The sequence below is a fragment of the Cariama cristata genome, unplaced genomic scaffold (genome assembly GCF_000690535.1).
Source record: "Cariama cristata isolate BGI_N322 unplaced genomic scaffold, ASM69053v1 scaffold6363, whole genome shotgun sequence".
NCBI lineage: Eukaryota > Metazoa > Chordata > Aves > Cariamiformes > Cariamidae > Cariama > Cariama cristata.
Window position 1 is genome coordinate 1 of NW_009607702.1, and position 25,622 is coordinate 25,622.

The 25,622-nt window shown below is 37.2% G+C and overlaps 1 protein-coding gene across 1 annotated transcript; it reads left to right on the forward strand.

Annotated features, from left to right (window-relative positions):
- Positions 1-95: 95 nt before the first annotated feature.
- Positions 96-25,162, forward strand: PPP6R3 (protein phosphatase 6, regulatory subunit 3; the record flags this gene model as incomplete). The annotated part of the gene is made up of 14 exons (XM_009696829.1): positions 96-248; positions 2,263-2,412; positions 2,941-3,005; positions 4,854-4,969; positions 5,378-5,463; positions 9,874-9,960; positions 12,897-12,994; positions 14,953-15,007; positions 15,743-15,873; positions 17,038-17,156; positions 18,598-18,751; positions 20,142-20,248; positions 21,210-21,360; positions 25,040-25,162. Coding segments are annotated over 14 exons (1,595 nt in total), but the record flags the coding sequence as incomplete, so codon positions are not given.
- Positions 25,163-25,622: the final 460 nt, after the last annotated feature.

A 25,622-nucleotide genomic window follows, 5' to 3' on the forward strand; every position in this document is an offset into this window, starting at 1 on the left:
TAGAAGGTTGGACTTGATGATCTTAAAGGTCTCTCCCAACTATAATGATTCCATGATTTTAATAGGTTTTATGTATGTACCTTTTTCTTTTTCAGAAAACTGTCATGAAGACAACCTGGGGTGTATTGGATCCACCTGTGGGAAACACACGTTTAAATGTGATTAGATTAATATCTAGCCTTTTACAGACGAATACAAGCAGTGTGAATCAGGAGCTTATAGAGCTTAACAGCATAGGAGTAATACTGGTAAGAACTTTACGCTGCCTTCTTTATTTTTATGGATTGCTATGAAGATCTTGTCTGTTTCTGTGTCACTGCAGATAATTTGTAGTGTATTTTCCAGCCAGACTTTTCAGCCTGTTTGTGTTGTGGCTTCTGTTGCACTGTTTAAGAACTTTTAACATTGGGTTTTACTGTTAAAATTCATCTGTCTGAAGTCAGCATTTTCCTCTGATCACTTGAATGATTCTTATTCTCTACACCTTCATAAATATATGAAGTGTTTTCTTAGCAAGCTTTTTTCATCTGTATATTCTCAAGTTTTCAGGCATGTTCAAGGCTTCCCTGCTGTTCTCATTCTCTTCCTAAATTGTTCCCTCAAAACCCCTTTTCCTCTCTTAATAATATATGGGGCACCAAATAGTATCTCAGCCCTGTCCTATAAAGGGACAGTTATTCTTGGTAGCTCGTTACGCCTTCAAACCTCTGAAAGCAAGATGTTGCACAGCAAACTTCCAGTGAGTTAACTCACTGCTTTTTGGTAATGTAGAGTGTGTACTTTGATTACTTCCTACCTCATACTTCAACTATAGCAGGATATATTTGTTGTGTTTAGGTTGACCAAAAAATTCAAATGTTGGCATCAGTTAAAAAATAACTAGCAAAACATGCTAGAACTTACACTACAGTTTCTGAACACAATATGTAAGCTTCTGCTTCTAAGCAGGCAGTTGCAAACTTAAAGCATAAGTATTTTCTCTGCCCCAGATTGTTTTAGTCTAAAATTCCTTTTTCCTTCAACTAATTAATACAGCTGTGGCTGTAATGTCTTCATCTCAATTTCTCTGCACTGCTTGAGTTTGCAGACAGGTGCTAACTTGGATAGAAATACTAACTTCACCATAAGTGGAGTTTTTTCCTTGATGCCTTGTCTAAGGGAATGTATGTGCTATGAACATTTGTGTGTTCTGATAAGTAGATGATTTTTGTAATCTAAATTCAGTGAGACTTGAACGTACTCTTCTGTTGGAGGTTTTACATAAGAAAAAAGGTAATTATAACCATATAAACTTCTCAGTGCTCCATGCTGTTTGCTGAAACAGCACATGCTTTACTGTGCAGACTTGACTGTTAGGAAAGGTAACTGTCTAGTTTCAGTAGCACATCTTTATGGGAGGATGTCATTAGTTTAGGAGGACTGAAGGAAAATTGGAGCTCTTTAGCGATATTTTGAATGAGACGTGGATTGTGTAATACTGTTCCAATCACTGCACATTATTTCCATACTTAATTTCATTTTACCAGCGACAGCAATCATTTGAGTTTTGCAGTAAGAAGTTGTCTAAACTGACTGGACGTAAAGCTTGAAAAAATCTTTCCTGTGTTTAAGAGGAAAAATGTGGAGAACTAGGAACATACTAAATGAACACTGTTTATTGTATCTCAACCTCGGTATTTGTCTTGTGTAAGGTGTTTAATAATCTTAAACTGCACCTAGATTATCTGAGGTAGCCTTCTATAATAGAAGAATAATAGATGACAGGTTTAAAACAGATAGATACTGTTCTTGTAAGGAATCTCACTGAAGTGAGGAGCACATTAGAAATGGTATTGTAGACGCCTGAAAGTTAAGTGAACTCAGAAAAGAGAAATCTGTCAAGGGCTGTTAAGGTCATAAATAACACTTTTGACTCCAGGACTCTCTGGGCTGCAGCTAGCAGAAAGAATGTAAGTGGGGAGTGTCATTCCTCCCTGTCTTTGTTCTCTGAATGTGCATTGTTGCTTACCCCCGGGATAAATCCAGTTACAGTTGAGTTTTTGTTCTGATCCAGTATGATAGTCCTTGTGTTCAGATAATAGCAAGCCTAAGAATTAACTTTTTTGTAGGTCACTAATTTTCTCTTGCACAATAATACTTTTTGTGAAACTTAAAGGATTTGTTCCAGTGTAATCATTCAGATGACTTGCTGGAGTGAGACTATTGGTTATGTTTAATGAAAAGACCTTGGTTTATGTAAACCTTGTTGAATTTGTTTTTCAGGACATGTTCTTTAAGTATACATGGAATAACTTTTTGCATACTCAAGTAGAAATCTGTATTGCGTTGATTCTTGCAAGTCCTCTTGGAAGCACAGAAAATAGCACAATTACAGATCAGGATTCCACTGGGGACCATCTCTTACTGAAACATGTAAGTTTTGGGTTTTTTGGGAATCTCTTGAATTTTCGTGTCTCCAGGCTATTGTAGCAGTTACTCTTACATAAAATATACCCCAATTTTAGTTTGTTTATATATAGAATGAACAGGAATATTTTTCTGTTTTCTCTCAAAATGTCAGTTCAGGTTGTTAAACCTGAAAGTGCCATAGAGTAGACTTTTGCTGTCCCAAAGTGAGCATGTGTGCAGAGCTGCAAGTATTTCTTTTCCTTGGAGGAGAAGTTCCTCTTATTTTTAAGAATTAAAATTGCTGTTTCAGTAGGTTTATGCTACTACAACTCAGCAGCTGTAAAGAGAAGTACAATTAATGTAGTTTTAGCTTTTAGGTCTCTGGTTGGGATCTGACTGCTGCTTCTGAACTTTAAACCCTTTAATGAAAGTATTTATCCTGAACCTGAAATTAGTTGTCTTGCAAAACTTTAGTATTTGTTAAAATCAACTGTAAAATGCATAATAGTGTTCCACTTTACTGCTACTAAGCATACTTTGCTTTTTTGGTAGCTCTTCCTTAAGTGCCAGTTAATAGAACGAATACTTGAAGCATGGGAGATGAATGAGAAGAAACAGTGAGTAACTCATTTTTTCATTCCCTACAATTGTCTACATAAGGCTTGAATTGTGAAATGAATGTATGACTAATTTATAACTGATCGGGCCAGTTCTAAAAACACTTCTAAGTTAATATTTGGATTAAAGCTTTCTCTCATACTACTTTTTGGTAGCGTTCTAATGCTTTTTCCCATGACCATTTGAGAATACAATAGTTTGTCATTCTTGTCGTATATAAGATATTACTATGATCTTTAAAGTTTGCCCGTCTTCAAGTACAGAAACGTACCACAGGTTTTGAGAAGACAGGAAATACTTTTCTCCAGTAAGTAATTGAGAATTATTTATAAACACATCAAAGCATATTGCATATTGGGGAGCAACAAACTTTTAAGTAGTAAAAGCCAAGTCCTCAGCAATGGAATACCTTCTAAAAGTGTGTGCTTGTGAAAGGATGGAAGTTTCAAGTAGCTAGTGTTGTCTGAAACTGTGTTCATAGCAGGAAGAAAAAACCTTCAGTCTTCACCTGAGGTGATAAAACAGCTCTCTAAAGGCTCGTAAGTTTGACTCAGGACATACTGAACAGTAAATGCTAGCTCTAACTTGTCAAAATACTGAATTGGCTGACTAGGATAGTGTTGCTGGTTTGCTGGTGTATTATTTGAGACAGTTCTACTCCTCAAAATATTCCTGTTCCTGTTTGATGCAAATCAGATTATAAATAGATGGGTAATGTAACTAATCTAAAAATAAGGATGTTGAAGTAGGTGAAGAGTTGCTTGTTTTGAATGCACTTGTTACCTAAGCAATTGAGGAAATAAGAAAGGAATTTCTCTCTGAAGTTGTTCCTGTAAACAATATGATACTGTTTCATTCTTGACTTCTTGCATTGACATAATTTCGGTTACCTTGTGTTAGATGTTGGTGGTGGAAAATCAAGTAATGTGACTTGTGTTTGCGTAACATAAGCTACTTTCTGAACTGCTGTCACTTTACAAAGGTTTCAGTCAAGTTTGTGGGAGGTTTGTCTGGCCAATTGGGTGGGTCTTTCTTAATTTTTCATTTAAAAAGCACAAAACCTTAAAAAGCTGACACAGCAAATGTTTGGTTAGCTTGCTGCTAAAGGCTAGAAATTCAGTCCAAATCGGAGCGTTCACTTTAGCTCTTTGGTCAGATCTAGAATGGTTCCAGCTGATCATAGCTACTCAAAACACTGCCCTAAAAACTAGTGATTCCTGTTTCTACAAAGCAATTCTGTCACATAAAAAATATTTGAACCACCTTGTAATTGTACCTTTGGTATGCACTTAAATGTCATTCCTAAACTTCAGGAAAGCAATGATCTTAACTTAAATTTCAGTGGGTCATACCATTCCAGCTCTGTATGCTACATGTAATGTTAAGAAACAGCAATACTAGAGCATGCTTAGGATTTAAGAGTTTGGTATTTTCTCTTTCGACCATGGACTCAAAGCTCTAGGAGACAGTTCGGTGTCTTGGGGTTTTGAAAAATACTCTCAGCAACAGAGATTTCCTAAAAGCTGTGAATCTATTGTTAATTTTATAATTATCTTGATAACGCTGTACATGTTTTCTTTCTGTACAGACACAAATGTGAAAGCAGAAATAATCTGTTCGCATACTCGGCACTGCCTTCTTGGTAGTTTACGTGCTTGTTAAGTCTTCGAAACTGGCTCAGGGTAGACAAACCAGTTGGTGTCTTAAATTCTTGAGTCTCTGTGTGAACCTTTGGTTTTAGGATACAACTCTTCTGCTTAAGAACACCTACTGCTATTTGTCTTGTGTAAATTTGGTAGTACAGTTGCTCTGAGTGTGGGTAGTTGAATTCTTTTTTTCTCTTCCAGGGCTGAAGGAGGAAGACGGCATGGCTATATGGGTCATCTGACAAGGATAGCAAACTGTATTGTGCATAGTACAGATAAGGGACCAAACAGTACGATAGTCCAACAGCTCATTAAAGGTAACTTTAACAGTCTTAAATTTGTCTTCACGGCTTTCATTATCAAATTTTGAGCAAATGAATTAAACTTAAATTAAAAGGCAGCTGTTGGATAAAAGAAGCAAATAGTATTTCTGACATACCATCCTTAAACATATGTTCAAGTTTGGTTGGTGTGGTTTGGTTGGTTGGTGGGGTTTGTTTTTTTTTTCAAACAGTATCAAAGCTCTCTGAAATAAATGCAAAGAGATGCCGACTTGCTAAATTTGGACTTGTTTGCTAGATGGAGTAATCCTTATGGATTTAGGAGGATGTATATGTTTTTTGCAGTATTTCTGTTAGAGCAGAAGAGAACAGTTAAATGTTAAGTGTTGCTCCGTTGTTGATAGTATCAAATTGTTGTTTTTTTTTTCCCATTCCCTACGTTAGAGCTTCCAGAGGAGGTCAGAGAGCGATGGGAGACATTCTGCACAAGCTCTTTAGGAGAGACTAACAAGAGGAATACAGTGGACCTGGTAAGTAGTGATGGGTAAGGTTATCAAAATTGCTGCTGTTTACTTGGTCCCCAGTTTCTTTTTGTCAGCAGCGCAACCAGTCTTCCAAAGTAGCGTTTACTTGTGTCAGCAAGTACATCTAGTTGCTGCGCTATGGAACTGATAATTCTTTAGTTTACTTTTCAGCTAAAGCCGTATCATTAATACTTTGTACGGGAATCTTGCAGTAGCTCAGTTTGTATAGCTTATCCCGGACAGTTGCCAAGAAGGAAGTTTTCTTTGCAGCCTCAAGTTAGTGTCCTTGAAAGCTCCTGTCTGCTTGAAGAGTATGAACTAAAACTGCAGGAGCTGGTATTAATTGCTTTATCTACCATATGTAAATGAACCTATATAAGTTTAATGGGAAAATGCTGCCTGCATCCCACTGCATGTGTTACATTAACTTATTACTTAAGTAACTTTGCATACTTTTGTTGTGCACATGTCATTTCTTCTGCACGCAGCAGTAGTGATTACACTTTCAGAAAAAAGCTAAACTTAAGCAGAAGTGTGAAGAGGCCTTGTGTAATCATGTTAAATGTACAGTGCAAGAGTAATCCCTTGGCAACATTAATAAGCAGAGGCTGTTTCCAATGTCAGTGGACCAATTAATGAATTTAATATACCTGACTTCTCCAGGAATGCAGTGCTTTGCATATGGCTTCATTAACTTGTGCTAGTCTATATTAATTGGCCTATAAGACTAATGGACTGTTAAATTTGCCATTTCAACGTAATATAGAAACCAGAATATAATGCTAACATGATGTGTGTGGCAATAGAAGCAATAGGAAATCCATCTGAAGCTGTGCAACTTGTGGACAGGACCAAAGGTATATACAGGTGGTGTTTTTTTTTTCCATGAGCCTGTGAATGCAAAGAAGTTCATAGTGCTTGTAGAATAACGATAATTTCCTCTTGTTAGAAACTACTTCTTGGTCAAGGCCAAGAGAAGAGTCATCTAAAGAGGCAGAATTTTAAGCTGATTTGTAGTCAATAACATTGTAATTAGCTCTTTAGATACATGATCATTTACTTGGATGTACTTGATGTAACAACTGTAAAACCTCATTTAAAACATACCTCCAAACTCAGCAATAATCAGTTGAATAGAAATATGAAGCATCAGAACAAGTTCTTGTATCTGAAATACCATCTGGAAAATACTGTGTCTTTGCATTTCTAAAGTTATAGGCTTTGTTTTCACGTGCGCGATCAGTTCTCATGAGCCTTGGATTAGCATTTAGTTCAAAGATAAGCAGTAACGGACAGTACAACATGGTGTAGGAGATATTAAAAGACAGATCTTGTAGAAAACTCAGCTTGTTGTTCTACTGAGTCAAGTTTAAGTTACGGTTATTGTGTGGATGTATTCCGAAAGCACACCCCCACAGAATTTCTTCCCGGTCATACTATCCCCTGATACCATGCTTTTGATCTGTACTTTGGTGTCCATACTCCTGTCCTCTCCATTTATAAACCTGGACTATTTGGTGTGTTTGAACTGTTCTGTAAGTTGATGAAGGCATCCTGGATTAAAACAACAGCTTATCAGAAATAATGGTTATACCTGAAAAATTATCTATGTGATTTAAAGTGCAGATTTTCAGTGTTTCTAGAGCGGGATCTTAAGCACGCCTTTCTTAATTTTCTATAGATTAGCCTTATATTTATTGCTGGGTAGATGAGTAGACTTACTTAGTTCGAGGTTTTCCTGTCCTAAGCAAGCTGTTGAGCAGAATTTAGTCATGGGTTATTGTAGTTAAGAACACAGTTCCTGACCTGACTGACAGAACTATGGTTTAACTGTTACACTTGACCTTCTTCCATCAACCTACTGAATTTACTAAGCTGAGATGATCTGATCTTTATGTACATGCATACTCTTATGATGTGAGGTTAATTTAAAAAAATACGTAAATAAGCCATGTGAAGGCTATGGAAATAACTGATCTTGTCAGTACTTTCAATGCTTCGGTCGTTTGGTGCTCAACAGAGAGGTCTTTCGCTATAATAGAACAAGGTCTGTGGTCCTGGGATCCCGTGCATAATGAACTGCTTCTGCAGCCATGAGACTTCTTTTTGAGCTGTTTTACATCAAGATGTTCATTGTAGATCTATCAACACTTTATTCCTTTCATTCTCTTTCTCCCTCTTTAGGCTTTGCTGTCTTTCAAACAAGTTGTTATATGTTTTCTAAAAGAACAGTGACTGCAGACTTAGAAGTGAGCATGTAGCACAACTATCTCAGTTTCCCCAAAACACTTTGCAGGAAGTTTATTTTTGGTTTTCCACTGCTAGTTGTCCTTCTGGTAGAAGGTAGGCAGTACTTCACTAAGCTTACCTACTTATATTTGCCTAGCTGAAGATTAAACAAATGTGGAGTAACTGTTCATTTTCTCTTTAGACAAGGTACATTAATGATGCTGGTACAGTGAAGAATGCTATACAATTTGTAATACTAGGTTTGTACAAGAGACTGTGTACAACTTCAGATGTGTCTCTGTATGGCATCCTTCCAATATTAGTCATGATATTGAATGTTCATGAGGTATACTTAAAGACTAAGTGAGGAGAATATACCTCCCCTAAGCCTAAAAATAAGAATCTACAGGACAAATTGTTCATGGTTGCCTTAAAAATCACCATGTAGTTCCTTTCTCTTAAGGAAAATCCTTCTTAGTATTACTAGGAAATGAGGCAAAAAATGCCACAAATTAGAATGAATTATTTGTGAAGTGTCTGTGCTGTGTGTTAGTGTCAGAAAGCGACTCGTCTGAACAGTGAGGAGCTTTCTTAAGTAAAGAATTAATTCCTGAAATTTGCAGTGGTCATTCCCACTCCCTGCCCTGGCGTAATTCTACCATTTACCTATTAGGGTGGAATAATGCTAGTTTCTTCTTTCAGGTTTATGCATCAACTACAGTAGCTGTTAGAAAACAAGAGAAGTAACTCATGTCATGTTGGTTCCTAAAGGGAGAGTTTGGGGAAGAAGACACTGTGTCTAGCTAAGGGTCCTGAGCTTCTTTCTGTTACCGCAGTAAGGGTAGGATTTCTACCAGGGATTAACTCATTCACTAGTAGTAACTAAAACTAAATAAGCAACTTCTTACTTGGTTTTGGCTGTCTTTCCCCACTAACAAGTTGCAGTTGTAGAAGGAGTAGGTATGTTAACTTTTGTCCTTTAAAAATGTGCCCGCATGAGGGGGGTGGTATCTAGGGCAGCTCAGGTTGTGGTGTGGAATGTCATGTAATTACCTTGAAGCATGCAGACTTTCCAAGAATATTTTCATAAATACAACGGTGAGCACTAACCTTCAATGGGCTTGGTCTGTCATATGATGTAACAGTTCTCCGCACACAAGCCCGGAGATCACTTGATGTACGTTACTTATTATTCCCGCTTATTGACAGTTTTAGTGTTGGTAGATCAGGTTTCTGTCTGTCTTGTATGAAGCCTTGCATGTGTTTCAGTACTCCTTTTGTATAGACTTGTGTTTTCTTCAAAAAATAAAAAGAATCTGTGAGCCACCCAACTTCACTTGGGAGTCTGTAACATGGAGTTCTAGGGGTGTGTAGAATAATGCAATATATTATAGTGCAGTACAGAGTTTGTCCTATGTAGATTTGCTTTATACTACTGATGCTTCATAGAGTATTTCTGAAGGCTCAGCTGTCACTACTATTACTTTAGCTAATTGCTGTCCCAGCTAAAATTACTTTTGGAGTGCTATTCTGATTGAAGACAAGTACTTCCAAGAACATGTTGCTTAGATACCAGTGTCACTGAACAAACTATTCCCACTAGTTCTATGTCAGATCATAAAAAAAAAATAAATTCTTTTTTCAAGGGTAATGTCTAAAACAGTGGTTGCTGTGGCAACAACTCCATGTTTGTTTCTGCAAATACACATTGGTTACAAATTTCTGAAGTTTAATTCTTTTGTCTTTTTGTTAATACTGTAGATGCCTAACAGTTTCCCTTTGATTTTTCTATATGTATAGCAAAGGAGGAGGATCTCTGTATATATAATCTAGTATTTTGGTGACTACTGATTCACTTGCTGTTCAGTATATTTTGTGCAGTACAAAGACAAGATGCGAGTTTTGTCTCGTTTTGGATAACTGTAAGCTGTAGAACTGGCTTTTTAGTATTAAATAGTCATTCTGAAGTAGTCAAAAAGCTTTGGCTTTTTTGGGGTATTTAATACTCATGTATGTGTTAATGCTATTGAAATATTTCAGGGACTGTTGTATGTGGCATAGCAGTTGAGAAAACTAAAAATGACTCAGTTTCCTGTTTTGATATGAAACTGAAGATTGAGCTAGATAGTGTGAGTATACTTGAGTGGCTGTCACATACTGCGCGAATGACAAAATTCCTTTGTATAGGTTACTACCTGCCACATTCATTCTTCCAGTGATGATGAAATTGATTTTAAAGAAACTGGCTTCTCACAGGATTCTTCTTTGCAGCAGGTGAGTTGAATTCTTTTAACAGTGTAAGTTGCTCTTTCTCTAAAAATAAGAGATTTTGAAAAACTAGTGGAACTTGTATTTCTATCACAAGCAAATACAAATCTAGAAAATTTAAAATAAAACTTAGACATGTGCAGGCACACAACTGTGTTTTACTAAACCCAGAGGTACGGTTTTTAACACATCACAGTGTCTTGGTGTGCCTTCCCGTTTTTAGTCTTTGATCATGCTGTGTATGCAGATCTCTACTTATTATGCCTAAGAACACATTTTATATGCCAGCTGCCTGGCTAAGTTGAACACAGTTTCAATGTTAACTTTAGTTCTTACTAGATGTAGAAGTTTGAACTGGTGGCTTCTAATTGTGTTTTCTGGCAAGTGTGACTTGCTATGAAAGCAAATACAGGTTTCTGTTTGGCTAATAGATGTTTGGGGTTTTTTGACACTGATTTTGATGAGGAAACAAGGAGGATTGGATACTTGTTGTTACATGCTTTTAATTTTGGCAAAATGTGAAACACTGCAGCTGTCACAACAATATAAATGAAGAGCTAAGTATGCTGCTGTGACAGGTTATATCTAGCAGCTCGCATGTTTTTAACTTTATAGATCCTTCATACTTGGGATTGGATACTCGTTGTTACATGCTTTTAGTTTTTGGCAAAATGTGAAACTCTGCGGCTGTCACAACAATATAAATGAAGAGCTAAGTATGCTGCTGTGACAGGTTATATCTAGCAGCTCGAATGTTTTTAACTTTATAGATCCTTCATACTTGGGAAGTGTACGTAGCCAAATCTTCCTGAACTAAATTTCTGATGAACTTGATAACTTATTTTCAAATTCAGTGTATGCTTTTTGCAACTCATTTGTGAGTGTTTCAAAGATAATTATCATTTGGTTTGATGAAAAAATTGGAGAATGCCTAGGGAATTTTCAGATCAACTAGACTGAAAACTTAAGTCATATCTGTGTCCACCTTGAAGGCTTAATGCTTTCATAACTCACTAATTGATACTGATGCAGTGTTTAACGTGGTTATGGTATTAGAGTATTTTTGCAGTGAGTGATTATGGAGAACATTGGTGCCATTTTGATGAAGAATGACAGCATTTCTGTAAAAGTACCATCCTATCTGCAATATGCATCTCTTCCAATTCTTTCGCTGGTGGTGAAAGAGTGGGAGGCACACGGCACAAGACTACCAATAGACCCCTTATACAGAATGTTACTTAACTGGGTTATTAACCAAAATCTTTCAGCTCACACTAACAACCACGTAGTAACTACCTAGTCTAAGACTGGCTTCGGTACTTTATGCATCTTCTGTAGTTTTTTATAGTAAGTAATTGCTTGTGTAAGTTTGAATTGTGGGTGGTGGTTCAAGTTTTAAGAATCTGATGCGTTTTTATCTGATCAGTGATTTTTTTTTTTTGCGTGTAAGGTGCACCTGAATACAAACTTGATAAATTTGGTGCTATCTGTAGCAGCTCTAGTGAGAAAGTGAGATCTTCAAATATCTCTGTGCTTTTCATGCATCCCCTTAGTGACCTGCTGTGCCTAGGCAATCCCGGCAGTTTCAGGTAGTTAATCTGGAGAAATGCAGATGGTCCAGTGCTGTTTCTTTCAAGCTTGTTACCATTTTCTTAATCTTTTTTTTTTAGCATACTGAAAATATATTAGAGAACGGGATAGAACTGTCTAGGGTCTGAGATACATTAGGAGTTTATAACTGCATTTTATATACTTGTAGACAATTTTGATGTAGAGATAAGATTTCACACTAGTTTCATAACTAGCTGATGTCATAAACCTCATATCTTAATTTTCCGTTTATCCTGGTGAGTGGTGTTAATAGTTGCACCTTTTGTAAAACAGAACAAGTCTAAGTTCTTTGGGTTTTTCCTTCCCATAGATGTAATTTGCTAATGTGTTTCAGTCACATATCCGTAATAGTGAATATCCATAGTATTCATATATCCATAATAGTGAAAATACCTTTACAGGAAAGGTGTGTTCAGTAACCAGTGTAAAGCAGACAATTTTGTAGGGAGGACAGTCAGTGATTGATTGTCTATCAGTGTGATGTTGATATATTGATTGTGTTAGTATCAAATCCTGAAGTTTTTCAGAACTAACTGTCAGATTTTAAAATTTAGGATCAAAATGTAAAAGAATTCTTGCTTTGGCCTGGCTTAGCATAGTGACCTTACCCATCATGAGGGTTTTTCAGATGTGCTCCCAGCCCTGATAGTGTCTTACTGTATACCTCATCCTTCTGTATCTCCTTTCTTTTTCCTACAGTTTTCATAATGCCTTAATCAAAACTTGCTTTTTTTTGCCCATCCTCTTGTTTTCTTTCCATATTCACTTTGTTCAACTTTACCACCTTCTTCAAAAGTTTTGTCTGTATACTGTGTCCCTTTGAGATGTAAAATGTTCAATAGCTTCCTTTTTGTAGACACTGAATAGATGCTGCTGGTGTGTGTGCCTGAGACAGATATTTCTAGTGATAACTACATGATAAATATGCAACTGTGCTTTTGTATCTCTCTATATAATGCACATTTCTGGTTCTTGCCATTTATAACTTCATGTTATTTTTAACAAAGACAGCTTTTTCTTTTCGGTACTATACTGTGTTATTTCACTGTTTCTTTGGGGTGCATTTGGAAAGGTGCAGATTAACCCATGGCTAAACGAGAGATTTCACTTTCTTACTGAGAGCTGCTATTAGATTGTATTTCAAGTCGGTAAATGTAACTAGGTGTTTAGTCAGCGTTACTATTTAAAATTCAATGGTTAAGACAAATCCTTTTCCTGTCCTTTATGTTTAGATTAGAGAGACTTTTATTTCTTTAGAGCAAAATGGGCAAATAGGATTTAGAGTATTATTAGAATCATTATATCACTGTCGTTGGTCCTGGGGTTGCCAGGCCTTTTCTGATTATCAGATGCAACAAATGACGTCCAATTTTATTGACCAGTTTGGCTTCAACGATGAGAAGTTTGCTGATCAAGATGACATCGGCAAGTGAGTATGATGTTATACTGGCTTTGACTATAGTCTTGGGAGTTTCCTTTTATTGTATATTTGGCTGTGGTTTCACTGGTGATAAATACAAGCCTTTACTGATGCGAGATAGTTGCCAATCAATCCTGTCGTTTTTTGTACCATCCGCGTGCATTGATAGAAGCCTCCCTGAACAGTTTACAGAGAGAAAGCAACAGCTTATCTTCCATTTCTAATGTCCTGTCCTGGTTGTGCCAACATGAGAACACAGTGCTTGTGAATAAATAATTAAATTATAACTCTGCTTTTGAAAGCTATGTCTGTCCAATGACATGGACATGACTCTGTGCCTCTGATATTCCTGCTCCCGTTGTGTGTTCCCCCCGCCCCCCCAAATCTCTACCAGGCCAGATGAATAGCACTACTTTTAAGTTTTCCTGGAAAAGTTGACAGGAGCAACACATCCGTGAGTGTACTTTTCTGTAGGGGACAGTAAGGAAGGGCATCGTAAATCTACCTTTGTTTCGTGGGGGTTCTTGCTGGAAAAAAAAAAAATTATCTTAGTTTTTTGGTAAGAATTCATGGTTTGGGATGCAAGAACATGCAGATTAAAAATCATTACTTAAAGATGGTTTCTGGAATGGTAAAATACAATAAAATATCTCGGTGCTCTTTTGTAAGACGTGTTTAGTAAGTGGTGGTTGACTAAATGTTGCCCGTGCCATCTAAGAAGCATTGCTGCCTTTTTACACAGCATAATCTGCTGAGATTCTAGAGGAAGATATGATAGGAGAGGAAGCAACTCTTGATATACTCTTTAATGTTGTTAGAAGCAAGTGGGTTTTGGCAAGGATAGGAGTTGGAATTCCTTTAAGGTCATGCCTTTGGTAGTGTATGGTCTTGGTGGAAAGAAGATTACTATTTGTTTAAGCAGATCTCTTGAGATTTGTGATAGGTATACTGTTGATGAGCCGTTGGTTGAATTAAGCTGTAGATAAAGTTACTTTGAAGTTAGGTCTTTTGTGCAAGAATCAATTACAGCTTAAATTACATGCTTACTGTTGTACAGTAGTTCAGATGGCAGCTTGCACAGTAATTCACTTAAAGCTTATGTTCCTTCAGGCTACTTACCTTGTTCCCTGCTTTGTAATGCAGTGAGAATTAGAGGAGGAGTAGTAAGTGCTCTACTGAATGCACTGCTATAATGTGGCTAGAGAAAGAATACATTAACTCTTTTGAAAGTCTGGTAGTATTTCCCTTCTTTTCCTCCTCTTCCTTTTTCCTTCCCCTAGATTGTAGGTTACCTAATTTAGTTTCCCTAATGCTATTTTTAGTCGAAGACATGTTTGTAACTACTTTAGTGAAACTACTCGATAGCTTAATTTGTGAAGATGTGTAAAGCCTAAATTTAGTGTTCAGTTTGGAGAAAAACTTAAGTGATTGGTTTAAAAAAATTAGAGATTCATTTTTTTCTTTAAGAAACAGAAGCTGATACTACGTTTTTCACTTTCTCTCTTCCTGTTGAGAAGGTCCTTCTAGAGAGTGGTGAAATCAGTCAGAAGGTAAAAGAACTGCTAACGCAGATCTTTGCTGGATTTTGAGCTGTATCGTGGTAGAGCATGGTCAGATTAGGCATTCTTTAGGCCTGCTTTTTTTTTCCTGGTGCGTAATAGTACAGTATTTGATATTTGCGTATATCATTTCAGTTATGCTTGCTTAGGCCTGTTATATATTCACAGCTATCTCTAGGATACAGACAACATTGTTTTGTCTTCTTGTTTAAAATATTTCGCAGTTAGAAAAATCACATGAATGCCAGGCCTCCTGAATATGGAATTTGACTGTTTTATATTGGAAACTACTTTGTATTTAATCTTATATTTTTAGATTATTGGAAGATGAGAAACCTAAGAGAAATGAAATGTCTTCATATCATAATACAACATCTTGTTTTATTGCATACATCTGCTTTTTTGTAGTGTTTCTTTTGATCGGGTCTCAGACATCAACTTTACCCTCAATACGAATGAAAGTGTAAGTATGTGTTCCTTTACTGTCAGAAAAATTACGGTCTTGTAAACTTTGGTTTGACCTCAGTTTGGTAGTGGTTGTTATATTTACTCCTTTGTGTAATCTTCGGAAAATAACTACCCTACTTTGTTCCTGTATCATGAGATTTTCTAATTGGAAGATGCTGCTGTTGTTATTTGTGATCAATATTAAACAGAATTGCTTCTAATTTGTATGACCAGGTTCAAAACCAGGCTTGGATCTGATTTGTGCATATTGCACACTTTGTGTTTTATGGGTAGAAGCTATTTCAGTCTTCCAGTGAGATTGTGGTGACAGAAAAGTAAGGACAGAGACTTTAACCCTAGATATTATTTGTTAGTTGAACTGAAGTGAACCCCACTACAGAAGATAAAGCTGGAGTACTTGGTTTGGTTATCTGAAAAGCTCTTTAATGTCACTCCTGCATGCTGTTCGTAAACAGGATAGAAGCTCCTGTCTGCTCTGTGCCAGTCCACTCACCTTGTTAGTAGCAGAGCAAAACAAACACCACTGAATATTTTCTTGACAAGCTTTAAGTTGTTAAGACATTCTGATTTTCTGCTGCTTTTAGAGAGATGTGGGGTTTTTTGTTCTGTGTTGTTCCGCCGCCCCCAGTTTAAGATTCCCTTCAGAGTAGTCATATATTTCCAAAATGTTTACTAATGTAAGTAGAATAGTTAATCGTAAATACAGATTTTATACTTTTTCTATATTTAGGGCAATATAGCCTTGTTTGAGGCATGCTGTAAGGAGCGGATACAGCAGTTTGATGATGGTGGCTCTGATGAAGAAGACATTTGGGAAGAAAAACATATTGCATTTACACCAGAGTCCCAGAGGCGTTCCAGGTAAGAAATGTGATATTCCATTTATTTATTTATTTTCATCCAAATAGTGGTATAGTGAGCCCTCAATACTGAGCATGTCTTTTGGTTCTGGCTGGCTGTTAGCACACGTGTAACTAGCTGTTCCCATTCTGTGGAGAAACGGCTTTAGTGGGGAATGGCTCTTCCAGCTGTGATTTGCAGAAGATGGCAACAGCTGCCGTGCCTAATCGGCTTTTCCTGCACTTCAGCTTTTGTAGCTTTTTTTTTTTCCCCTGCTGCTTATTCTGCTTTTAAACCTGCTTGGCCATTCTTGCCTTGTCCAAGGCAGTCCAGCTCCACACCTCTGTAGACCTTTCTGTCTTCTCTACAGTAGCAGAGTGGTTGTGGATAGAAAGCTGCATTGAGGGGTCCCCAAAACTTTTGAGGGCTGTGCAACCTCCCTTGGTATCTACTGAATTTTGTCCCAGGGTAGTCTTGACTTTTCTGACCTTCTTGTGGCTTGACTCACAACCCCAATCTCTTCTTCCCTTGCAGCCTTCAAAATGCATGTTGCTAATACCTTCTGTACAAAATCAATTATTTTGTCTGATAGTGTTGTGGTTACTTAATGTGATGTGTTTCAGGGACATCCTTACCTTCTCACCTTACCCTGCTTTTTGTGTTAGTTTAGCTCACCAGGAAGGGAGAGATGCCCATAGGGTTTCAAGTATGTACATAGTTGAAGAAAATGGACTGGAATACAGTTGGGGAGACTTTAAAATAGATTGGTTCTTAGATTTTAAAATAAATCAAGTTATATCTTGTTAGACTGGTGTTGAGGAGTTTTGTATTTCAGCACTACTGGTTAGAGTGAAGAGACCAAATAGACCAACAATCTCTGTATACAGATCTGATTCCTTGCTTTCCTTTTCTACTTCCTTCTGCATGGCAGGAGTAAAACCAATCTTTGTCTTTTACTTGTAAATGGGAGGTGAAAATGATAGCCTCTTTACATGATCAAATGGAAAAACCTTAAACCTTGTTTTTTTGAGAGAGAAAGGAGGGGTCTACTAACAGCTAACAAATCATACCTCAGTTAATCTATCGGAAAGGATTGCTATTGTAATTCTCTTTAACCTTGGTATTTAATTGTGCCCAGGGTCAGATACTAAACACAGAATGTAAACGATCTCTTTGTATTTTAAGTTCGGGCAGTACAGACAGTGAAGAAAGTACAGATTCTGAAGAAGAGGATGGAACAAAACAAGACTTGTTTGAATCGCACACCAATACAGAGGACAAAATGGAAGTAGACTTAAGTGAACGTACGTAGCTTTGCTCCCAGCTGCTTTGAGTTATAGGAAAGTGTTAGATCTAGCAGTCTTACTGTGTAGGAGTTTTCCTTGCTTACCATTTTTATTCCAACTGTCTTAATAAAGTAGTCTTTCCCACTGTAAAGACTGCCTGCAACAGAGCATGCGAATGTTGGGAACTTTGAATTCCTTACGTGTCTTGAGTCAAAGTTACTGATTCTCTCCAAAATCCATGTTTCTACTCTTCCAGAGGAAAAAAAGGAGGAATCAGAAAGGGAAGGAGGAGATGTAATCTTTTATACGACTTGACTTACCTGCAAAAACTAATAGGTTGTTAATCTTCAAACCTAAAATATGGTTATTTTTACTGGAAACCTTTCAGACCAACTTTTCATCTAACAATGCTCTTTTAAAAGACTTCCTACAGAAGCCAAGTAAATTTGCATTGGTCTGATTCCATGTGTGAATGAAAGATGTTCATCAATAGACTCTTATATGCAAACTTAACTGATGTAATTGGTTAAAAAAGTTCTCACGTTCAAGTCACAGCAGTCTAAACTGGCTTTAGTTAAACTGGCAATATCTGTAGGTAGAAGCCCTGTGTTTATCTAGACTGTAAGGAATTAAATTAAAATAGAAGGAAAAGTTAAGGGTTTTCTTTTCTTTTGTCAGATTGGTGTCGTTGGCATCTGTGTGTCAAACAAGTTTTGATCCATGTGGGTCTCCTCCCATATCTGCCTGGGTTGGAATTTCTAATTACTAGTCAGAGCTTCCTTTTCAGCCTGTTTTTTTGTATGTAAGTGTTAATGGAAAACATGTTTCCCTTGGGTAGGTGAAGTATTTTGAATTGACCTATCCTAAATTAGATGCTGTTAAGTCACGGTTGCTCCAAAATTTAAAATCCCAATAAATATTTTAAGTTTTAAAAAGCCTTAAACTTTTCTGAAACTTAGCAGTGGTGTTAGTGCATGAGAAATTATTTAGAGACTGCCCATACCTAAGTTGACGTGCTCGTTTTCTATGTTGAGGAAAATGTGCATAGGAAACTGAAAACGGATGAAAACTCTAAGATTTTTTGGGTTTTAATTATAGATATTAGTTTTGAGAAATGATAACAAATGCTGTTGTTAGTTTAAAGAATAAAGTGGGATTATACTTGTGATCTAGTATGGTTTATTATCTTTTGTTCTTCAGATAAGCTATATCGATTTTTAGCAGAATATTCCGAGTTACAGTTTTTAAAATTCTGCCTTACTAGCAGAATTTCCCTTTTAGGGAATGCATTCATTTTTAACAGTATATAGAGGATTTTTCTGCATGTGCTTTAAAGTCTAGTTATGTATTTTGCTGCTCCTTTTGGAATGTACATATAGAGAATCAGTATGTTAGGCATATGTGCACTCATGTTCTTTATTTAAATTTGTTCTTAATGAACTTGTTGATGGTTTTTCAGCACCAAACTGGTCAGCTAACTTTGATGTACCCATGGAGACTGCACATGGTGCCAATCTGGATTCTGTTGGGTCTGATGTGTGGAGTACAGAAGAACCTATGCCAGCAAAAGAAACTGGGTGGGCTTCCTTTTCTGAGTTCACATCCTCTTTGAGGTAAGAATGTTAGTGATTCAGGGCAAGTTCTTCACTACTAAATGTAGTAGCAGCTGCTGTTTGGTTTCCTTGGGGTATCCATCTCTACCCAAGCATGTGTTGGTAGTGTTGTGGTGGAATACAACGTGCTTAGTGTCTGAATGGCCCTATGTTATAATAGTATGTCTTTGTATGATCTACCTCGTGGCAGGCTTTTGTAGAATGGGTGGATCCTAGTGTGTCATTGTTTTAGAGGGTTTTTAAAGATTATTTGGGTCCTTTAATATCAGTCTCTGATCAGAATTTGGGCTGTGTGTTGTTTTTTTTTTAATTTTTATTTTTATTTTTTAGCGTAGGCTGAACCCAGTGAAGGGTTGAATGTGAACTGTTGAATGTCAAGGTCATAAAATGTATATGATGATTCTGGCTTATGGATGTTTGAGGTTTTGTGTTTTGGGCTTTTTTGTTTGTGTTTTTTGAAAACTGGCATGATTATGCAGCTGTGATATCTAGGTTAGGCAGTTCTGCACTATTTTGAGAATGCCCGAGATAGACTTTCCTTTCTTGGCTTGAAGTTTACATAAAAAATAACTGAAGTCCTCTGTGTAAGTACCTAATCATATAGATGTGAATTTTGAGTTGCTAAATACTAGCAGTCAGGAACTGATTCCTTCTCTAGTCAGAAGACTCTTCCTTTTGTACATTTGGCTCTCAATTGTCTGTCTGGACATTAAACAGCTCGGATATAAAAGTATGATTTTTTTCCAACATAAAATAGTGTATTGTTTCATGCTTGAGGCAGGTAAGCTGATAACAGAATTAAGAGTTTAGAAAATGAAGACTTGGGAGTTGCCACGTTAGTGGATAGAAAAGACATTATTCTGTAAATGGTGGGAAGTGTTTGAAGTGGCCAGATCTTGTCTTTTGAGTTTCCTAAGAATAAAAAACTTGTTGGTATACTGTATAGACAGTTAAGCAGTAAAATCACTTCCGTAGTAGATGATGAGGACTCTGTTGGCAGTCTCAGCAGAGAAGCATCTTTGAAGTTGCAAAGAGTGCATTTAGAAAGACAGTTAAAAATGTTGGAAACTCTACAAGGAGTCAGTGATACTTTTATCTCTTATTTACCAGGGACATGTCCGCTACTGCTTGTAATCAAACATAGTAAAAGAAGAAAAAATAAAACCACCACCAAATGTGTACTCAGTCAGCTCAGTTCTGGTGGATTTTGTGTTACTAAACTTCTGTTTAGCCTGTCTACCCAAGACTCCTAGAAACAAACTTGCTGTCACTCAGTTTCAGTAGAGTTCTAGGCCTCATAGTTTTGATACAGAACTAAAAATACTGTTTTAAGAACATTCATTCTGCTATTCAGAAAGGTATCTAAAGCTTTTTTACTTTGTATTTGAAGCTCAAAAGATTCCTTAAGAAGTAATTCTCCTGTGGAAATGGAAACAAACACAGACCCAATTGATCCCTTGAGTGCGAATGTAACTGCTCTTGCAACGCAGCTAGAGAGTAAGTACACTGCATCCAGAAATGCAAACAGATTGATTTTAAGAGTTGTACCCAAGAAAGATCTCCCTGAACTTTAAGATTTAGCTTTCCAGAGGCCTCTCATCTGGGTCTGCTGCTGTTCTGCCGAGTAATGAAAATGACTTGTCGAAGAGTTTCTGAACTATTTAAAATAGTATCCTATTTAAAACAGGAGCCAGTGTTGTTATTACCTCTAAAAAGCCTGCCCATCACGAACAGAACAGCATGACAAAGAAGCTAAGTGTGTTCTTTAGAGAATCCTTGCCTGCGTCAGCACTTAGCCTGATGCCAAAAAGAGTGGTAGCCTCTAGTCTCCTCCTATGTGGCAATGCGCCAGTAGCCTCAATGTATTCAAACTTCCTCTTCCTGCTCATTCCCTTCCAAGCTACCTTCACTATGCATGCACTAATTCTTGCTTCTACACGTATGAACTCGTTAAAGGCCAAGCATGTGCTAATTAGCTTTTTATATATATTATTAACAGACAGAACAAGAAGTGCAGGTGAGCAGTCCAGGGAGACTGGACTTCCCAAAGACTTGTGTGTACTTGGAAACTTACTGTCAAATTTGTACTGCGTGGGCTTGCATAATGCAGAAGAATAATACGTCACTGTAATCCTAGTAAAGTCTTGTTTAGGCAAACCTGTTGTGGTAACTGTTGTCTATCTAAACCACTAAGTGGCTTGCAAAATGAATGGGGAAAAAAAACTGACAAAAAACCAAAATAGTTACAGAATGTGACTCTTCCTTAAGCCATCTGTAGGAAGTACTTGTGCTCTCTATATGTGTAGTGGGGGTTGCAGAAAGGTGACTTTCTCTGTAAGGAAGAATTCAAGAAATGTACGAAACTGCTAAAATACAGTTCTGGTTATGTTGACCTATATGCTTGCTCATGAAATCGAAACATAACCAGCCATGTATTAAATTACTTCTACATATCTAGCCCCAGGAAGTGTTGCTATGGAGGCCAGCTCAGATGGAGAAGATGATGTAGAAAATGCAGACAAGGTAACTGAAACAGTAATGAACGGCAGCATGAAGGAGACACTGAGCCTTACTGTAGATGCTAAAACCGAAACGGCGGTTTTCAAAAGGTGAGAATACCTATTTACTGTCTTCCCATCCTTGTAAAATAGACACTATTGATGGAATGCTACGTGTCACCAAAAAGAGTTCTTTGCAAGTGATAATTCCTGAGGCTTTAACTAGAAACCTTCTTCCAAAGTAATTGTTTTCAAATTTTACTTCCAGTTAGTTACTATAACGTATGTCTTCCTTTTCAAGCCTTAATTTCAGTGGAAGATTATTAGTCGAAGACTGACTCAATAACTTTTGACTCTGATGCACATTATTGTGCATTTTTTATGTACGATTATTCTTCTAACATACAGTTGATTGCATGTCAAAGCTAAGATGTTAAAATTTTGCACAGAATTGTTAGATTTGGATTGGAATTCCATTCCTCTCACCCAGAAGGATGGAGGACAGAAGTTGAAGGCCAGCCAAGCACTACTCATCTGACATTTGGGGTGATCATTGTTGGTGGTATGGATGATGGTGTCAAATCTGTTCTGGACTACAGGTGTCACATAGAATTCTAGAATAACCGGAAGAACAAATTCCTTAATCTTGATATCTTCTGATATAAAGTGTTTGATTCAGGGAAAAAATGCATTACAATATGGTTATATTCCGTATATAGATCTATACCTACCATAGATCAACATTGTGATCCTTTTATGGGAATAAAGCATGTTTCTGTTGCATCTACTTGATCTCATCTACTAAGATCTTGTGATCTTGGATTTAATGATCAGGTTTTGTATTTAGTATCAAATCTTCATGTAGGACACAAACAGTCCGACCTGCAAAAATAACTTTGCCTTTATTAATTGAAGCTGGTGTGTTTCCCCCCCGATCTTGACAAATAAGGACATGTTACTAGCATTTTGGCATGCAACCCTCTTCTCATTCTTTTAGAATAATTTCCTAGTATCTGTCCCTATTATAGCTTTAAATATTGAAAAGAAATTGTCTGTATGTCGTGGAAGATGCTTAAAAAAAATTCCATTCCAGTAGAAAAACCTTCCCAGTATTAGTCCTTAAACTGCCCTTCTTTTAAATTGCTTTTACTTTGTCCTGTTGATGTTAGTAGAGAAGTGCTATTCACTTTGGATGGTTCAGGAATTGGAACATCACAGCTTTCAGTCACTCATGCTTCCATCCTTTTGATTATCGAAGCAATAAGAGCTCTAATCTCTTTTGGCACCTACCTTAACTTCTGATGTTTTTCAGTACAGAGGAGGGAGCATTTATGGCTGCACAGTGCTTATAAATCAAATGATGTTGTTAGAGGAATTGAAGTAAAGTAGTTTAGAGGAGGATTGTGACTCAGTGCAGACTGATGTGGCATGGAACCGTAGTACCTTGCTGACTTAGTAAATGATGCATCTGCTCTCCTGTTTATTTTGTACTTTGGGGGACGCTTTTATATGGTCTGCACTCCTATTGTATCAGATGTTTACAGTCGGATTTAGTTAGCCATGGTGTTTTTAAACTTCTCCTTAAACTGCTTGAGTTCACATGCACGTTAAAGTTCTGTGACTTCTGATACTGGTGCAAAAACTAACATGCCAAGACATGTTAGTTTTGATGTGTACGTATACAAGACGTATACAGAGGAGTCAAGCTTGAAATTAAGTAATGAAGTCGAGGAAATGGAACCAAATTCATGATGATTTCATTAAGATCCATGTTAAGTGAGCCTTCAAACCTAGCAAAGCTTGTCAAGTTCAGCAGCAAGTTGGCTACGATATTAATCATTGCATCAAATGGCTTCTCTTGTACTGTTTTTGCACTGCCTGCACTTGATGTTACCAGCAGTTCTTGCCTGCCTTCATGGAATTACCTGCTTGAGCTGTGGAGTAAGCATTTAAATTCTTGTAGTTAAAAGGACAGAGAGGTGCAAAGGAAGGCAATATCATAGAATTCTGCAGGTCAGAAGGGATGTCAGAAGATCATCTGGCCCAGTCTTTTGTGGGAAAGGGAGCCCAGATGAGATCATCCAGCACTCTGTCCAGTTGCATCTTGAAAACCTCTAGCAATGGGGACTCTGGGATCTTGATTTGGAAAGGGGAGATTAAGGTAATACAGAAGGAGGCTGAAAGGTGAGGTCTTAAATATGGAGACTGTTCTACTGTGGTGGAGGTATGTGGCCTCATACTGAGTCAATGGTCATGTGGATTTCTTTAAACTGACTTTTAAATATGCCAGAACAACAAATGGGAGAGAAAAGTGGTATATCCTTTGGAATAAATAATCTAAAACAATGCGGGGGGGAGGGATGTGAATCTAGGTTGAGACAATTAGAGTAGCAAGAGGAGGTCCTGCTCTGACCTGTGTAGCTGGCCAAAGTGGATGCTTCCAGACCTAAGTTTTATATTAGGTTTCTGCCAATAGAAAACTGATGGTGTTGAAGTCAACATTGAGAGGAGGAGGAGCATCATAAGTGCAGTAGTTAATTTGTGGAAAACCGCAAAGGACAAAAATGTAGTTTCTGAACTTAGTTTGAAGTGGAGAATAAGAAGGGAAGAATGATAGGAGAGACTACTCTTTTTTAAAAAATAAAAATATTAGGAGACCAGTTCTGATGGTGATGGTGACATGTTTTTGGTTTGTTTTTTTTTTTTAAGAAATACAAAATATATCAAGGCAAATGAGATGGGGAGATCAGATGGGGAAACTGGGTCTTGCGGAAAGGTTGCAATGCAAAAGGCAGTATTTTTACAGGCTCTGCAGGTGTAAGAATACGTGGGAGGAAAGAGGAGGATTCATTGAAATTTAAAGGATCCGTTGAAAGGAGACCTGTAAGAATAGGAAGAAAAATCAGCAGAGGAGAGTGGCTTTAAAATGTTCCTGTGTTCTTGCATAAATAGATTTGTTGAGACAGAGGTATAAGATTGATGTTTGTGTCTACTTCAGAGCTACCTTATAACTATCTCTTGCAGGTATATGGTCAAATTTGTATTTTAGTGCTCTCATAATGGGGTGGCTGAGGTGGGAGAGGGTGGAATAGAGAGGCAGAAAAGCTTTGATTTAGAGGCAAAACGCAAGTATTTGTTTGCTAATGACTTTTGAGGCTGCCTAGTTATGTGGTCATGATTTTATATAGTGTGAGTGTACTGCTTTTTCACTGAATTACATTTGGTTTTGTCTCTGAGAGGAAGTTCATGAAACAGATTGGGCTGCAGTCTTAGTACCACATAACCCATACGTCATATTTCACTGTGGAATTATTAGAGAGTTTAATAAAGATGGTGATGAGTTCATGATTCTGCTGATATGTTTCATGGACTTTATTAATGCCAATTTCTGAGGGAATCTTGAATTTCTTTTATACTTTCTTCCACTTTTGCATACTTCTGGCTTCAGAGTGTTGAAATCCTATCGGTATGTATAGTAAAGGATCATGACTGTGATTGTTACCACTTCAGGCATCACACACATTCCCTATTTCCTTTCTGTTTTTATTTGCAATCCCTGTATTTCCTGCCCTTTTATCCAGTCAAGTTTTAATGGATGTGAACACCAGTGCATTATTAGGTGTTTGTAAAGTCTAGAGCCACGTGCTTGATCTTCATGTTGCAATCATAACTTAAAACCCATTTGCATGTGAAATGTGGACCCGTCTCCCGGTTTTCTCCTGTTGCCTGAAATTTCCCTGTAAGTAAACTTAAAAATTAAATAACTGTTTTCCTTTTTTTTTTTATAAAGTGAGGAAGGAAAATTGTCTACCTCGCAGGATGCTTCTTGTAAATATGTAGTAGAAGAGAATGCAGAGGTTGCAGAAGAGACCCCTTCAGCTCTGCAGCCTGCTAACAGCAGTCCAGAACAGAGGTAACTGCATTCAAGGATGCTTTCAATCCTCTAAATAGCAGTTTGCATGTTTTTCTAATACGATTGATCTAAAGAGATTAACGAATTCCTGTTAGTTATCAGCTCTGAGTTTAGCTGAATCTAAACATGTGCTTGTATCTGTTTTATAAAATTCTTACAAGTTATATTTTCTGTTGATTGTAAGACTCTTGAGTTATCAAAAATATATTTGCCTTGTACTCTTTGTCTTACAGGGTGTTGTAAATGTCCCCATTCTGTTTTGTGATATGTGTCACCATTTAAGGCTGGGCTGGCGCTTAAAGCAGATGATCTCTAACCCTGTCCTTTCCCAGAGGGGGAAGGAGAGGAGAAAAGGGAGAGAGACTGATGGGTTGGAACTTAAAACAAAACTTTAATAAAACAATAACGTTGAAAAGAGTATAAACAATATTAAAACTAATACTAATAATAATATCAGTAG